Source organism: Podarcis vaucheri, assembly GCF_965113315.1.
Source record: "Podarcis vaucheri genome assembly, chromosome: 10".
Taxonomy (NCBI): domain Eukaryota; kingdom Metazoa; phylum Chordata; class Lepidosauria; order Squamata; family Lacertidae; genus Podarcis; species Podarcis vaucheri.
Genome location: NC_138748.1, coordinates 19806098 through 19822237, shown reverse-complemented (window position 1 = coordinate 19822237; position 16140 = coordinate 19806098). Strand labels below are relative to the sequence as shown.

Sequence of the window (16140 nt, the reverse complement as noted above, 5' to 3'; positions counted from 1 at the left end):
CAAATATATGGAAATTACAATGCTTTTACTATTATAAAACTGACACTCCTGAAACCATGAAAGTTAATACAAATAACAGATTTAGCTGTACTTCAAGATGTTGGAAAATATATTTAAAAGTTGTTTTATGTATGACTCCCAGCTCAGCTCTTCCTTAAAGTTAACTTCATGATAAAGATGGCACAACCAGACCCAACCAACGTTACTGCTACTATTTTAACAGAAGGCTTCTTCCACCAGCGTTTTTCCACCCCAGGTTGTATTCGGCAAGGCTCATCTTTCTGTCCGTCATGCAGCTGATAAAATACATGGAGTTGGGTGAAAAGAGAATGTTAGATGTCTACACCACAGTACACTATAAATTTAGAAATTTATATTTCTAAGAATGTGGTTTAAACAATAGCAATGCATATATATGCAGAGGCTGCTCTCAAATCTAAACAATAACTTACTGCAACAAACCCAAAATGCAGTGAGCCTTGGGTTTGGGTGTTCCCCTCCCTTGAGCAGCCAGAAGATTACTCTTGACTTTTACTCTTGGGTCTCGCTTGCCCCAGTTTGCTATGTTGTTTGGACCCAGAATTGTGGTTACAACCAATTCATTTTTTATTTGAATATTGTATTCCTACATTACTGTACTCCAGAGCTTTCCAAACTGTGTCATGACACATTAGTATGTCAGTTGCAGTGTGTAGGTGTGTCGCATGAACACTCCCCACGCTGCTCCCAGGGCTGGAAGGGTTAGTTTAACCTCCAATTTGCTAGTAAAACTGTGCTGTGAAATGATGCACGTCTAAAAAGTGTGTCACCAACATGAAAAGTTTGGAAAGCTCTGCTGTACAGTGGTACCTCGCAAGACGAACGCCTCGCAAGACGGAAAACCCGCTAGACGAAAGGGTTTTCCGTTTTGGAGGCGCTTCGCAAGACGAATTTCCCTATGGGCTTGCTTCGCAAGACGACAGCCCATAGGGAAATATCCGGGACAGCGGGGAAGCGCAGCGCGTCTTCCCCACTGTCCTCGGACCTCCTCCGAAGCCTGGCGGCGGGGCGGGAATGCCTCCTCCCGCTGCCGCCGGGCTTCGGAACGCTGCTCCGAAGCCGGGCGGCAGGGCGGCAACACCTGCCCCCGAAGCCAGGCGGCGGGGCGGGAACACCTGCCCCCGCCGCCCGGCTTTGGAACGCTGCTCCGAAGCCGGGCGGCAGGGCGGGAACACCTTCTGAAGGCGGGCGGGGGGCGAAAGTCTTTGTCCCCCCTGCCTGCCTTCCCAGGGGCTTTTAAATCGCCCCGGACAGCGGAGAAGTCCTCCGCTGTCCCGGGGCGATTTTAAAATGCCGCCCGCCAGCATTTTAAGATCGCCCGGACAGCGGAGAAGTCCTCCGCTGTCCCGGGGTTTTTTAAAATGCTGGGGGTGGGAAGAAAAGCCCTTGTCGCCCCCCCCCCCAGCCTTCAGAAGAGGTCCGGGGACAGAGTGTCCCAGAACCTGGTCTGAAGGCGGTTTCCCTAGGAACGCATTAATTGATTTTCAATGCATTCCTATGGGAAACCATGCATCGCAAGACGAAAAACTCGCAAGATGAAGAGACTTGCGGAACGAATTAATTTCGTCTTGCGAGGCACCACTGTACTCAGAAATTTACAACCCATAGTAATGGCAAAATTACAGCCTTGCCATTATGTAACAATTCAAAGTACAACTAAAAACAAATTAACAAAACTTCACAAACCATTTTCACATGTTGCTACATGATAACAAAACAATAAAACAAAATCACCCCCGATAATTACAGCAAATTAAATAATTACAAACAACCAAGAGAGAATAAGCAAACATACAATACACAAAATGCAGAGTCCAGGCAAAAAGAACCATTCAGTAACCAAACTATTTCTTCCCTTCTTGTGGGATTTGTCCACTCGTGCCATCTAAACTACTATCATGCTAATGCAGTTCCATCTGCTCTTTAGATAGTTTTAAGTTTGCTCTGCAGATACTGGAGCCATAGGAACAACTTTCTCAGTCTCAATTCTCAAATGAAAAACCAAAACAACCTGGCAGGATGGAGGGGTAAAAAGATGCACTTAGCTTCCAACTTCCACATGCTTCCACTTCTACCCACCTACACACCAACTTGCTTCAAGAATCATGTTTTGGCTTGTTGGAAATTTGAGTTTAAACACTAATAGACAATTTGTCACAACCAATAGCAGGACAAACCTTGATGAACTAAAACCGAAAGAGAAAGCTTTCAAAAGTCCCCCCCCCTCCAAACAGCATTAAAATTTTGCTGATTAAACCCTCATGTAATTAACAATTTGTGCTTTAAGGGACCTATAAAATATAAACCAAATTATCAATTCAAGGTGCACAACGGGAACTATACGATAATGGACTTTTGCTATGAGCAGCCCTCCAGCAATTCAGAGCACAGGTTTGTGAAACTTCAAGATTTCAAAATAAGCCGATTATATTTACCGTATTTTTTGCTCTATAGGACTCACTTTTCCCCTCCTAAAAAGTAAGGGGAAATGTGTGTGCGTCTTATGGAGTGAATGCAGGCTGCACAGCTATCCCAGAAGCCAGAACAGCAAGAGGGATTGCTGCTTTCACTGCACAGCTATCCCTCTTGCTGTTCTGGCTTCTGAGATTCAGAATATTTTTTTTTCTTGTTTTCTTCCTCCAAAAACTAGGTGCGTCTTATGGTCTGGTGCATCTTATAGAGCGAAAAATACGGTAATAATGACCCTCATTTCTATCCCTTTCCACTATTCCCCCCCCTCCTATATTGATGATTGGGACTGACAAACATTTGATCTACAATTCAAATATACTATTCAATGGCAATCTTATGGTTTATCACACTGCGTGAATCAACATGTACTAGAAAAGTTGCCCATATTTGGGTAATGGTTTTGAATGCATTATGTGTCTTACAACATGCATACCTTTTCCATGAGGCTTTTCAGTTTGGTAGCTTCTCCAGTCAGATCCTCAGCACTGGAAACAAGCTTCCCACAAACATTAGCAAGCTTCTGAGGTGGACTCCATTCAAGAACCAACTAACAAGAAATATAACATTACTTATCTGAAATGTAGTTTATACGCAACTAGAGCAGCATTTTTCTGATCAGCTACACAAAGCATGTTTTTTGTTAGTTGGTTTTCGGGGGGGGGGGGCGTTTACTGGTATCATTGCGAACATATCTTAATACCATCTGTCTGTTATAATGGCAAAACAGTAAATCAACAATTATTTGAATAAATATGGAATGGAAAATTGGTTGTGCTCTACAAGAGTTCTCTGATGTGTACAGAGGTATTCCAGCAATGACTTCGTATGGATTAATATATTTGCACTGGCTCAGGAAGACAAGGAATCAAGTGACCCTCAAAAGAAGTCTAATGCTGCAAACTGCAAAGGGTAAATCAATGCTGGCCCTATGAATGTGTTAAAAATAGTGCCAGGTTAGGCCCAATACCAGTGTCATGTTTTGTTTATATCAGCCACTGAGAACATAGACTAATCTTGGATACTTCCATATGTCAAACCAGAAAGAACCATCTTGGTGAGTAGCCAATGCTCCATTCTATGTTTGTCATAGGAGATATTAAACATTTGGTTGATTCCTAGCTGCATTCTAAGGGGGAAGCAGCTGATTTAGGAAGTTGGGAGAACATGCTGGAGCACTCTCCTCCCAAAGTCTGCCATGATGCAGTCTACAATATTTTGTATTGCTCACTAAATGTACTAGCTGTGAACCACTGTGGTGGGCTGACATACCTCTGACAGGTGATTGCGGAAAGAGCTGTGGATGTCCCTGTTGCTCTGGAGAAGTGAGCTATGATATGTAGCAGTGTTGGCAGGTGTTATGTATGGGCAACTCTTTTCTCTTGGGGATTTGGGGTGAAAATATGTAAGGTTGCAGTGTCTGAAACAAACAATACGTTTAATACGCCCTCTATACAAGTCCAGCCTGCTCAGAGGGATGGGAAGACTTGGAACAGGAGCTTAACTCCTGTAACCTATGAAATAGGGCCTTTATCTAGGACAGGCATCCCCAACCTTCGCCCCTCCAGATGTTTTGGACTACAATTCCCACCATCCCAGACCACTGCTCCTGTTAGCTAGGGATCATGGGAGTTGTAGGCCAAAACATCTAGAGGGCCGCAGGTTGGGGATGCCTGATCTAGGAGATAAAAGAAGGGTTCAATTGCATAGCTGGGAAAGGTGAATTCCAATACCCTTCTGGCTGATTTGATGGCCACCAGGAACCCTATCTTTAGGGATATGAGTCTCAGTGTTATAGTCCTCAGCTGTTCACAGGACTATGCTGATTCCAGTAAGGGAAAGTTGTTATATGGGTTGGTTTAGCGTGCTGGCTCCTCTAAGGAATAATTTAAAGTGAGAATGGAAGTCAAGCAGTAGGTGAAGCTCTTTAACTAGGATGAGCCAAGTACAGTAAGTGTGCTGCTCCCACGAGCGCTGCAACTCTTGGAGTTAAGTATTAGAACTTCGTATTAAGGGCTAGATGAAGGGGCATTGACCCACTGCGGGATACCTCCAACACCAAACGTAAAAAGAGAAAGTTGCTTCTCTAACTGTGTTTCATTGCTTTAAACAGAAAAGGGCTTGTTTAAAGAGGACTATAATTATGTCAGGTTTAAATCTAAAGTGGACCTTCAATATATTATAGACCCATTTTGGTCACATATACTGTAAGCATATGTTTGCTATAAAAAAAATATTAACAGTACCATATGCTCACCTTGTGAGCATCTGTAGGGAACTGATTAACCGCACTCTGCACAGCAGCTGTAAGGTGCATACACTGTTTGTTTAGTTTCACAAGGAAAGAAAGAAACTCGTCACCACTGTAAAAATGAAGTGAGACAATAGTTACATACTCAGTTATACAGAAACAGTTAATACTCTATTTCAGGGGTGGGGAACACTTTTTAGCCCAAGGGCCACACTCCCTCATAGGTGCCTCTAGGGGGCCACATGCTGGCAGTGGGTATAGCCAGAGGCAAAAAGGGGGCATAACTCTTACCCTTTGTAAAGTAGGTTATATTCTAGCCACACAAGCCAGAGGTTTCCATACATACACAAAGCCCTCTACATCCTAAACCCACACATCTCTCACAGTTCAAGGATGCATTCTAGCCAGCCAAAAAGCACATGAGGTGTTTGCAATGATAGAAAAGAAAATCAATAAAAACTTATTTTTAAAAAAGCATATGAGGTGTGATCACAGCAAGGCTGGTTAGAGAGATGGCCTGAGCAAAGGGAAGGTAACCAGATGGGCACAGCCTTTTCCCAAAGAGAGAATCCCGAGGGCTGGATAGAGTTACTGGGCTTGAGGCGCCTCATCCCTGCTCTAACACGTAGTAATTTTAGAAACAGAAGTAAGGTGAAACAGGTATGCAAACAGTAGATTTGTTCTTAAAATGAGGAACAACTATATGACCAAACTCATCATTCTATGGCTGCCGCTGGGGAACTTTACAACTGTACAAATCTGGGGGGCTGTAATATTACATTTCCCACACCCACAGCAGGGATTTTGATGTGTTTCCAACCTCCTATATTTTGCTCACCTTGTGTCTGTCCCAGCAGGAGTTTAGATTCACTACTCATTTGTGTTTGTAGGTATTTGTCCTAGCAGTATGTTTTGTAATGGCCATGGTGCCACAGAAAAATAAAACCAATCAACTACAGGCGCGCACACACCCATGTGTGCAATTGCACATATGCGCAGTGCTGGGAAAGAATTAAATAATGTAATCCACACCAAGAAATGGAGGGAGAGAGCTAAAGAGTCTTCATGGCTCGCAAGGAGGCCCTCTCCAGAGTCTGAAGAGGACTTCAGTGAGGGCAGGGAAGAGACTGAAGGCGCAGTGAGGCTTTGTTCAGGCTGCGCAGCCTCCCCAAATCACAGCTGGTGTGTGCGGTATCACAGCAGCAGCAACTGCTTTCCTGCATGTCCTCCAGCCTCCTGCCTGCCCGAGCTTCAATTCTAGTTATGGATATTTTTTGTACGGTATTTACTATCTGAATTGGACAGAATGCTACATAGAGGGCATTTAAAGGGTGTTTAGAGAGTGCTCCCCACTTACGCAATTTTCACTTATGTGAGCAGGGTTCTGGAACACAACACACGCTTGTCGCCTGTACAGTGGTGCCTCGCAAGACGAAATTAATTCGTTCCGCAAGTTTTTTCTTCTTGCGAGTTTTTCGTCTTGCGAAGCACGGTTTCCCATAGGAATGCATTGAAAATCAATCAATGCGTTCCTATGGAAACCGCCTTCAGACCAGGTCCGGGGACAGTCTGTCCCCCGACCTCTTCTGAAGGCTGGGGGGGGGGGACAAGGGCTTTTCTTCCCACCCCCAGCATTTTAAAAAACCCCGGGACAGCGGAGGACTTCTCCGCTGTCCGGGGCGATCTTAAAATGCTGTCCGGGGCGATTTAAAAGCCTCTGGGAAGGCAGGCAGGGGGGACAAAGACTTTCGCCCCACGCCAGCCTTCAGAAGAGGTCCTGGACCTCTTCTGAAGGCCCGCGGGGGGCGAAAGTCTTTGCTCCCCCCCCCCCGCCTGCCTTCAAAAGCCGTCCGGGACAGCGGAGAAACGCAGCGCGTTTCTCCGCTCTCCCGGGAAGGCAGGCAGGGGGGAGCAAAGACTTTTGCCCCCCGCCGGCCTTCAGAACAGGTCCTCTTCTGAAGGCCGGCGGGGGGCGAAAGTCTTTGCTCCCCCCCCCCGCCTGCCTTCAAAAGCCGTCTCCTGGGAAGGCAGGCAGGGGGGAGCAAAGACTTTTGCCCCCCGCCGGCCTTCAGAAGCCGTCCGGGATAGCGGGAAGCGCTTCCCTGCTATCCCGGACTGCTTTTAAAATGCTGGCGGTGGGGAGCAAAGCCTTTCGGCCCCCGCCGGCCTTCCTGGACCTCTTCTGAAGGCCGGAGGGGAGGGGAGGCTTTGCTCCCCACCGCCAGCATTTAAAAGAGGTCCCCGGAGATTTCCCTATGGGCTTTCTTCTTGCGAAGCAAGCCCATAGGGAAATTCGTCTTGCGAAGCGCCTCCAAAACAGAAAACCCTTTCGTCTTGCGGGTTTTCCGTCTTGCGAGGCATTCGTCTTGCGGGGTACCACTGTACTACTACGAAAGAGTGTGTGTGTTTGTATTTCTATCAATCTGCTTTACCTGAGTTCCAAATTCACGACTCCGGACAACTCTTTCGACTTTACTTTTTCTATCTGCACTTCTTTAACAGCACTTAAGATTTTCTGCTGATCTCTGGTATTTGTAATTCCAAGCTAAAACAAAAAAAATATATCAAAATATCTAAACAGAGAAATTTAGAATAAAACAGGATTTTAAAAACTCAAAAAGCTTGGTATTAAGTCCATGAAGGCTACATCAGGGAAGAACAAGTTTCAGCATCTTAGGGCTGAGCATCCTCTAACTGTATTACAATCTCACCAAGATAGGTTCAATAAATATTATACATATAGGGCAAATCCATATCTTCCAACGTATTTATTTGTAATTTCAAGCTGTAAGTTAAAACTTCAACTAATTTCCAAAGAAAAAACTGAACTACTACACAAAACAAGAAGCATCTGCTTGGTCTTTTGATGAAGTGATTTGATTTGGGGAGGGGGGATCTTTTTGTAAAAGGCACTGCAATCCAAACCCTCTTTGTGCCTGGTTGGTGGATTTGGCTGGCCGGAGACAGGACCAATACACCTGCAGCCCTGCTGTGCACAGAGGCCATAGTGAGTAGGTGGGCATGCCTGCGGCTGGTACAGCATTCGGGCCCACATTAGCCTTGATGAAGTCACACAATGTAGCAGCAGGACTGGTCTAGCCACTCCCCCTCGGAACACCCTATTTGGGGGCTTTCTGCTGCTGAGGATCCTACCTACAGCACTTCTACCCCCTTGTGTGTTTGGCAGGCAGAAGACGAGCTCTTTATTTGCAGTGACATTAGTGTCTAATACAACCACTCCACACCAAACTTGTCAATGGGAGGTTGGATAGCTCCATAAGCCTCTTTTCCAGGTAACACCTGAAATTCCTTGGTTGAATTCATATTCACTATTCAGCTCATATTATTTCCAAACAATTAACAGAGAGCTTTATAACCTTGTAGTTATAAAATTGTTTATAAATGAACACTTAAGCACATGGTTATGTGCTAATACAGTGGTACCTCGGGTTAAGTACTTACCGTATTTTTTGCTGTATAACACGCACCTGACCATAACACGCACATCGTTTTTAGAGGAGGAAAACAAGGGGGGGGGGAATTCTGAATGAAACAGTGGATGTATCATTTTTGTGCTTCATGCTGTGGCCACAGACATGCGATCTGATGGTGAATTTGGGGTTACCCAATGCAAACATCCTGAGAATCCCTGTGGATCTGTGCTTTGTAACCATGTTTTTGCACCATTGCGGCCCCAGGCAACAGTGGGTGCGTGATTTTTGGGGGGCAGGCTGTAGCCATGGACATGCTATGTGATCTGATGGTGAATTTGGGGTGACCCAAAGCAAAGGTCCTGAGGATCCATGCTTTATAACCACGTTTTTGCACCATTGCAGCCCCAGGCAACAGTGGGTGCGTGATTTTTGGGGGGCAGGCTGTAGCCATGGACATGCTATGTGATCTGATGGTGAATTTGAGGTGACCCAATGCAAAGATCCTGAGGATCCATGTGGATACTTGCTTTGTAACTACATTTTAAGTGGGGACGGAAGGAAAAACACAGAAGGGACAAGGAGCACGAGAGGGGTGTGCAGAGAAGCAGCTGGCTAAGAAGGCAGGAGAGGGATTTAACAGGAGGGAGGGAAGAAAGGCAAAAGTCCCCCCCAGCCAGCCCCCCCCTCTCCCACCTGCATGTTTTCTGGCTGCCTGCGAGCAGCAGCAGCAGCAGGAGCGGAGCATGGAGAGGAATTAGAAGGAAGGACTCTGCTTTCCCCTCTGCTTGCCTGGTGGGGAAGGGATTTGCCTGCTCTTTGTTCCGTTTGAGCAAACACAGCAACGAAACACAAGCGGGTGGGCAGTAAGACCCTGAGGCAGAATGCAGGAAAGCAACCACTTCCTCTTTTCAGGTTTCCCTTCTCCATGACGCGCGATTTGATTTTTGCCTGATTTTTCGGCTCCAGGGACCACACATTCACTCAATAATATGCACAGACATTTCCCCTTCCTTTTTAGGAGAAAAAATTTGCGTGTTATAGAGGGGAAAATACGGTAATTCGTTCTGAAGGTCTGTTCTTAACCTGAAACTGTTCTTAACCTGAAGCACCACTTTAGCTAATGGGGCCTCCTGCTGCCGCCACACCGCCGGAGCACGATTTCTGCTCTCATCCTGAAGCAAAGTTCTTAACCCAAAGTAATATTTCTGGGTTAGCGGAGTCTGTAACCTGAAGCGTATGTAACCCAAGGTACCTCTGTACTGATTTATGTTTCACCATGTAGACAAGATGATCTCTTCCCTAAACGGAACACCAAAAAGGAATTCAAAGTACCTCCTTGCACAAATGCCATCACATTTGATGTTGGCATCCATCTGCCCCAAGAGACAATGGAGGGGGTGAGGTCAAACAGCTGCATTAGCAGCACTGAAGTGACCTCCCTGGGGTGCAAACCTAGGCAGTGTGTATGGAGGTCCTGAGCTGTCCAGGCGATGACCCTCCTACTAGCCTCGCTGATGTGGTCCAAAGGAAAGCACCAGCTTGGCTACAGGAGTTGCCGGAAAGAAGCATACAAGACACCATCCAACATTCTTAGGGACTCCACTACAGATTTGGGTAGGGTTTACTCCTTAGAATTTTTCTAAACCCAAAGGTATCACACAAGACAGCGGAGGTTTAGGATCAGAGTTTTCCTTCTCCTAGATGGGCTACCTTCCCAGGTTGACAAGCCTCATATGCCCCCACTTCCCTTGGTGTGTATAGGGTATAAGGGGAAGGGTAGTACCTCTAGTGGGGGGGGGGCACATCGTCCTTCTGGGGTAGCTTTGGTCCCTACCCTGCACTCAGCTCTCACCTGTGGCTCCTACAAGCTGTCAACATGCGACAGCAGCCACACCCCTGAAGCGGCTTTGACTGGCCAGCTAAACTAGAGGAGGGAAGCTGATGGGTCTCAAACCCTAGGTGAGTTAGGAATTCCCGCTACATGAGAAGTACAGGCTCCGGCAGTTTGTGTAGATGAGACCAATACAGTGGTGCCCCGCAAGACGAATGCCTCGCAAGACGGAAAACCCGCTAGACGAAAGGGTTTTCCGTTTTTCAATGCGCTTCGCAGGACGAATTTCCCTATGGGCTTGCTTCGCAAGACGAAAATGTCTTGCGAGTCTTGAGATTTTTTTCCGCTTTCCCCCTTTTTTCTAAGCCGCTAAGCCTTTAATAGCCTTTTAGCAGCTAATCCGCTAAACCTTTAATAGCCGCTAAACCGCTAATAGAGCTAAGCTGCTAAGCCACTAATAGGGTTGCTTCGCAAGACGAAAAAACCGCTAGATGAAGATACTCGTGGAACGGATTAATTTCCTCTTGCGAGGCACCACTGTAGTGGGTCCATCAGACAAGAAGGCAGTTTCTGCACCATCACTATTCTCACGAATTAAAATGTACATCAATATTAAAAATGTTGTGTGATGTGAAAAATTAGAAACATCTGCATTAAGCCAACCTGTGTAAAGTCCTCGTTTCCTATGGTCAAAAGCTCTCTTAAACCAATCTCTCCCTCCTGTATGAAACAAAAATATTTTATTAGAGGAAACACTGTAAATCAGAATGTAATAATCCACCCTCCCATATGCCTTCACCCAGGTCAATAAACCCAACAAAATATCAAATATTCTGCACAATCTTTGAACTTTTCAGTCATAAGTTCAATGTGCCTCAAGTGGGTGTAGTACTGAAGCCTAAATGCACATTCTCCAAAATAGGACAACAGAGAGGAAGACTTTTTTGGCTATTTCTTCCTTCCCTTGCAACCTCTCACTCTCCCCCACCCCAAACCTGCTCTGAAGAGGGAGCAAGTGGGTGGGGGAAATAGCCAAAAATTGCCTCCTTTTTCATTCTGTTGACTGGTACCTTCTGTCAGGGAGACACAACCCAACTAGACACCACCCCATATCTCATAGCTTTAATAAAATGCAAGAAACTACCCTGAGTAGAAGTAGGAAGAATGAGAGTTAAAGTTGACATGACTGCTTTGGTCAAGCAGGAGCAAAAATCTAATTGCCCATTTTCCTTGCTCCTGCCTCACAATCAAACTGGAGTCAGTACCCAATCCAGAGGTCCCGTGACGCCATTAGATCCAAGGCCATTATCCAAATACGTTTTCACAGCTTTCAAAGCTTACCTTCAGGACCTCTGTTAAGTGTTCAAGCTCAAGGCCTTGTAAAAACACCTCCAGGTCACCAAAGGCTAAATAAGAACTATAAATATATTGGCTGATTATTGTAAAAGTATAAATAACAGGAGCAAATCTAAGAAATAAAATGACACATATTCTGTTGCTGCCTTTCAACTATTGATTAAAAATATTGATTTAAATTCGGTTCTAGTATAAAAATGCAGAGGCAAAAAAAAAAAAACCTTATCAATAGCTAATTTGCGCATCCTTCATGCAATGGGTCTTTTTAATCGCACCAGAAGTTTTAAAAGGCAAATACATGTTATTATTTATATCTCTGCTAAAAGAATAAAAATATTTTCCTGATCAGCTGGTTTTTATAGCTGCTTAGAGGCAAAGGAATGAGTGAACTCTAAGTCCAATACACAAATACCTTACAGTATCCTGCAGATAAAAAGGTTCAACTAGCAGAGCACTCTTGGGAAGGACAGCGGAAGAAACAAAATCCATGGTGGCAATCTATGCCCTGCCAGTTCAAAGCAGCTAGGGTGGTTTCCCATCACCTACATTCTAATTTCCTGCCACATTTCCCTCCCAATTGACAACAGCTATGCAATTTCCAACAATTTTCGTACTTTTTGAGAGGGGAAGGTGTTGGGGGAATGAAGGGGCCTTGGATCTTGCAGAGCCAAGCTTGCCCTTGAATCAATCATTCCTCTCCCCCTCCCCGCCGAAGATACCCATCCCACCAACAGTGTACATCTATGACCCTGAAACATTTTATGGGCATACAAATGGATATGTAACTGCTGGAACTTCTCTCTAACAACAGAGCAGCTCCAAGAGACTGCAGCTTGAATTTTAGTATGTGTTTTTAAATGGAAGTGCTTTTAAAGGGAACTGAATTAAGTGTTTAAACGGTGTACTGTACTGTGTTTAAACTGTCCAATGGACAAAGTTTTCATTGCAAAATACTTTCAAAGTTAAATACATTAGTATTCACTATTTTTTACCTGTTTTTCTGGCTTTTAAATGTATTGGGAACTGCTTTCAGAAGTTTGTGAATAGCCTCTTCTTTAGTCAGGTTGTTGAATCTTTCTTGGAAAGGGTGTTTACTCAATGAAAGTAAGCTAAAAAGCTAAGAGAATAATTAAAAATAAATTGTTAATATTATATCAAGGGACAGATTGTTCTTCATGTTTACTAATAGGTCTAAACAAAACAAAACAAAACAAATAAAAAAAATTCCTTCCAGTAGCACCTTAGAGACCAACTAAGTTAGTTATTGGTATGAGCTTTCGTGTGCATGCACACTTCTTCAGATACGAAAGCTCATGCCAATAACTAACTTAGCTGGTCTCTAAGGTGCTACTGAAAGGATTTTTTTATTTATTTATCTTATTTTGTTTCGACTACGGCAGACCAACACGGCTACCTACCTATAACTACTACTAATAGGTCTGTTACACTGTTAAGTCCAACTGGAAATTCAGATATAAAATAGTGAGAATGTGCAGAAAATTTTCTACTCGGCTATCTTGTTAAGACTCCAGCGGTTCCCAATTAGGGGTGTGGGGACTCTTGGGGGTCCACAGAACGCACCTGGGGGTTCACAGTCCCATCCCTTGCCTCCCCAACTAAATTTTTGCCATTTTTGAATGGTAATATCACAAATTTTATGGTCTGTTTTAGTGCTGTGCAATTTTTCAATATATTAGCCAAAAACAGTTTTGAAATTACACTGCAATGATGATTTTGACATGGCAATACACAGCAATGCATTGCTCCTCATGTGAAGGTGAACAAGTCAGCCGATTTCAAGGTGCTGCTCATATCACACGGTGACCTCTGTGATAACGCTGCTGATCTGAGCTGCCTTCCCTCATGCTGAGGGAAAACAGGGCGGCTAATTGCAAGGCACTGCCTTCCCCTCACGCTGACAGAGAACAGGGCAGCTGATTGCCCTCACTTCAAGGCCCCATGGCACTACGCTCCCCTGGCACTGAGATAGAGCAGCTCTTTTCAATCAGCAGGGGACATACATCTTTGTTGGTTGCCACCACTGGCTGTCCTGCTGACAGTGGCTTGATGCACCCCCCAACCCCTCTCACCTAAACCATGCAGTGGTGAGTCTGCTTCCTCTCCTCCCCTCACCCATCCTACCTCAGTGGCTGCTCCTTGCCTCATCCCCACACCTGATCTGCACACCCCCCACTTGCCTGATCTCCGTGACTGCTTCTTCCCTCATCCCCGCCTGATCTCCTTTTGCTTGCTCTTAAGTCTTTTTTACTGACAATGATGTGTGCTGTCCCTCAGCTGCCTTATTTTACTTTAAATGGAGCAAGTCACTTTTCTATCAAGTGTGTACAGTATGTTTTCAGTATTAATCCTTCTAAGTATGTTCAGCTTCAAATTTTGTTCCTCTTTGTGTTGTGGCAGTTGACCCTATTTTCTTTTTCCAAATTAGCACATCAGTAGAAATAAATTCAGATTGTCACAGGTAGAAATATTACTCAAGCATGAATCTGAATGAAGATATACAGCAATTTCAGAAATTACTACTAAGTGGCAGAGCATGTTTAAAAAACAGAAGGCAGAAGAACCAACAAGGTCTGTCTTACAGATGATGTTGCTGAAATGCAACTACATGCACTGTATGACTACTTGCACCATACTAATATTAAATTAAAGGGGCATGGTTCAAACCTTGCCACTTTTATATAGGCCAAGTCCTTTAAAAGAGGCTCTGTGTATACAGAGTACCCATGTTCCACGGAGCCTTGTTTAAAAGACGCACCCTGTATTATACTGCATTGCAGAGGGTTGAGGTCCCTTCCAATTCTACAATTCTATGAACCTAAGAATCGAACCATCTTTTTAAACAGAAAATCAGAAGAGCTTTACTTAGTAAGAGGCAACACGAATGCATGCCGACTGTGTGCCTGATAGAACACTGAAGGGAAGGGAGCTCAAGTCTCAACATAAACTTCACTTTAAAATTTGCTGCATGTAACTGTCGTAACATTCTAGAGTGCAGTGCAGAATGTAAAGTGAGAGATCATGTGCACATATAACTGAGAAAAGGTTTTGAAAATAATCCCGTTTCATAGATACAGAAGCATCAAGAAAAGGTGCAATTTTGGCAGTGTGGAGGTGATGAATATATTGAATCTGAACAGGTAGGAATTAATTCACTGCTTGCATGTCAGTGCATTTGTAGGCCAATGTCACTCCTCCTTTTTGCCCCGAAAAGGTAATCACAAGGACTTACACAGAACATCAAGGCAGACAACTGAGCTCACAAACATGAGCCTTCACATTTTTTCTGTTGTTTAGTAGTGTTGGGAAAGTGCAATGTGAAGCAAACAAAAGTTGTGTGCTAGAAGAGGCTGTTTAACCCTTCCACTTGACAATTCTTTTCAATTGCAATACCGTAGCACCCAGCATATTTTATCACCCAGCATCTCAGGTTACAAAGGAACCCTAGATTTCTTGCAGAATGCCTGGTGGTAGAAATCTCTTCATGCTGCCGTACCAAATTCAGAATAGCAAACAAAATGCAGGATCATGGCAGGGTGGGAAATTTTTGTTAGCCCCAGGCACCCCGTGTTCCCCATCTGGAATGGGGTCTGAAAGACCAGGAAAATGTGTGGATCCAGAGAGAGCAAGGAGTAAGCAACCACAATGTACAATATTGCATAATATTGTTGCTGATCTCAGGGCACACATGTTAAGGCATCAGCCTTGGTTTCCAACTTCCTGGCTTTGTGGTGCATGAACCAACATGAATAGCTTTAACTCTTCACAGACTAGGCGGCTTTTTATCACTGAATTATTATATCAGCTCTAATGTTTACTATGCCTCTAATGTAGCTAAGCAATCTATGAATACAAGCATTTCAACTCAAGTCTTGACACCATACACAAAATAGTACCTCTGACTGCTTGTTGCTCTTTGCAATCTCTCCTGCTGTCAGTCCATCTTTGGTCTGTATTGATTTATCAGCTCCCAATTCGAGCAACTTGAGGACTACTTTTTTATGACCTTGGCGTGCTGCCCACGTTAATGCCTGTAACAAGGCATTAAGTTGTCTTTATTAGGTAGTACAGTATGTACTTTAAAACTGGATAAGGAAAGCAATTGCAACATAAATTACCACTGAATCAATGTCTCATTCGGTTCAATCCTGCCTGCTATTCAAGCTTAACATACTGTTTGTTTGTTTGTTCTCTTCTACTCTTCCAAATAAATAAGGGAAAGCTCTGTGGCTTGAATCTAGAGTTGTCCTCTACAAGTTCTTAGTCAAACATGACTGATTCCCCCTTCCAGCTACAGTCCCTTGTACCACACCTCAAGCTACTCTGGAGGGTCTCCAATCCTTGAAATGGGGTGGATTTTCAGGAGCCATAGGAAACTGGCAGGAAGAGAGATGAGAAAGTCCAACCATGAGCAGAGCTGCGATTGCAAAAGTTAACATTCACACCAGTATGTGTTCTTCCTTACATGGAATTCAGCTAGATTAGCTGAATTGTACTATACTGTTCTTCAGTCAGATTATATCATTCACCTCGATCTAGCATCAGCATAATGAAACTGTTTTAATTCCTGAAATCAACAGACTACTTCAGAGTAAGGTGGGGGGGGGGGAATCATGCATCAATCAACCATTTGTGTCAGCATGGAGTTTCCAGGGCTGAAGAGAAAGCCAGGGTCCAATAAAAAAACAATAACAGCTTATTACTTCAGAAAAATAAAAAAAATAAGCAAATCTATTTTATAT

At 44.2% G+C, this 16140-nt stretch overlaps 1 protein-coding gene and 1 long non-coding RNA gene across 3 annotated transcripts in view; one reads left to right on the top strand and one right to left on the bottom strand.

Moving 5' to 3' along the window:
• Window positions 1–6: 6 nt before the first annotated feature.
• The window catches only part of ASZ1 (ankyrin repeat, SAM and basic leucine zipper domain containing 1), a 37327-nt gene continuing 21193 nt past the window's right edge, over window positions 7–16140 (bottom strand). The window contains exons 6-13 of one of the 2 annotated variants that reach the window (XM_082239754.1): window positions 15295–15429; window positions 12373–12497; window positions 11366–11441; window positions 10688–10744; window positions 7192–7304; window positions 4766–4871; window positions 2945–3058; window positions 7–296 (exon numbers count right to left, since the gene is read on the bottom strand). In XM_082239754.1, the coding sequence (XP_082095880.1) occupies window positions 144–296; window positions 2945–3058; window positions 4766–4871; window positions 7192–7304; window positions 10688–10744; window positions 11366–11441; window positions 12373–12497; window positions 15295–15429 (879 nt within the window). In that variant the 3' untranslated portion in view covers window positions 7–143. Of the gene's footprint in view, window positions 297–2944; window positions 3059–4754; window positions 4872–7191; window positions 7305–10687; window positions 10745–11365; window positions 11442–12372; window positions 12498–15294; window positions 15430–16140 lie in introns of both variants that reach the window. The other variant, XM_082239755.1, reaches the window with a different exon arrangement.
• On the top strand, window positions 304–1803 carry LOC309541763. Its single transcript, XR_014223904.1, has 2 exons — window positions 304–845; window positions 1631–1803. It is a non-coding gene; the product is annotated as an uncharacterized lncRNA (long non-coding RNA).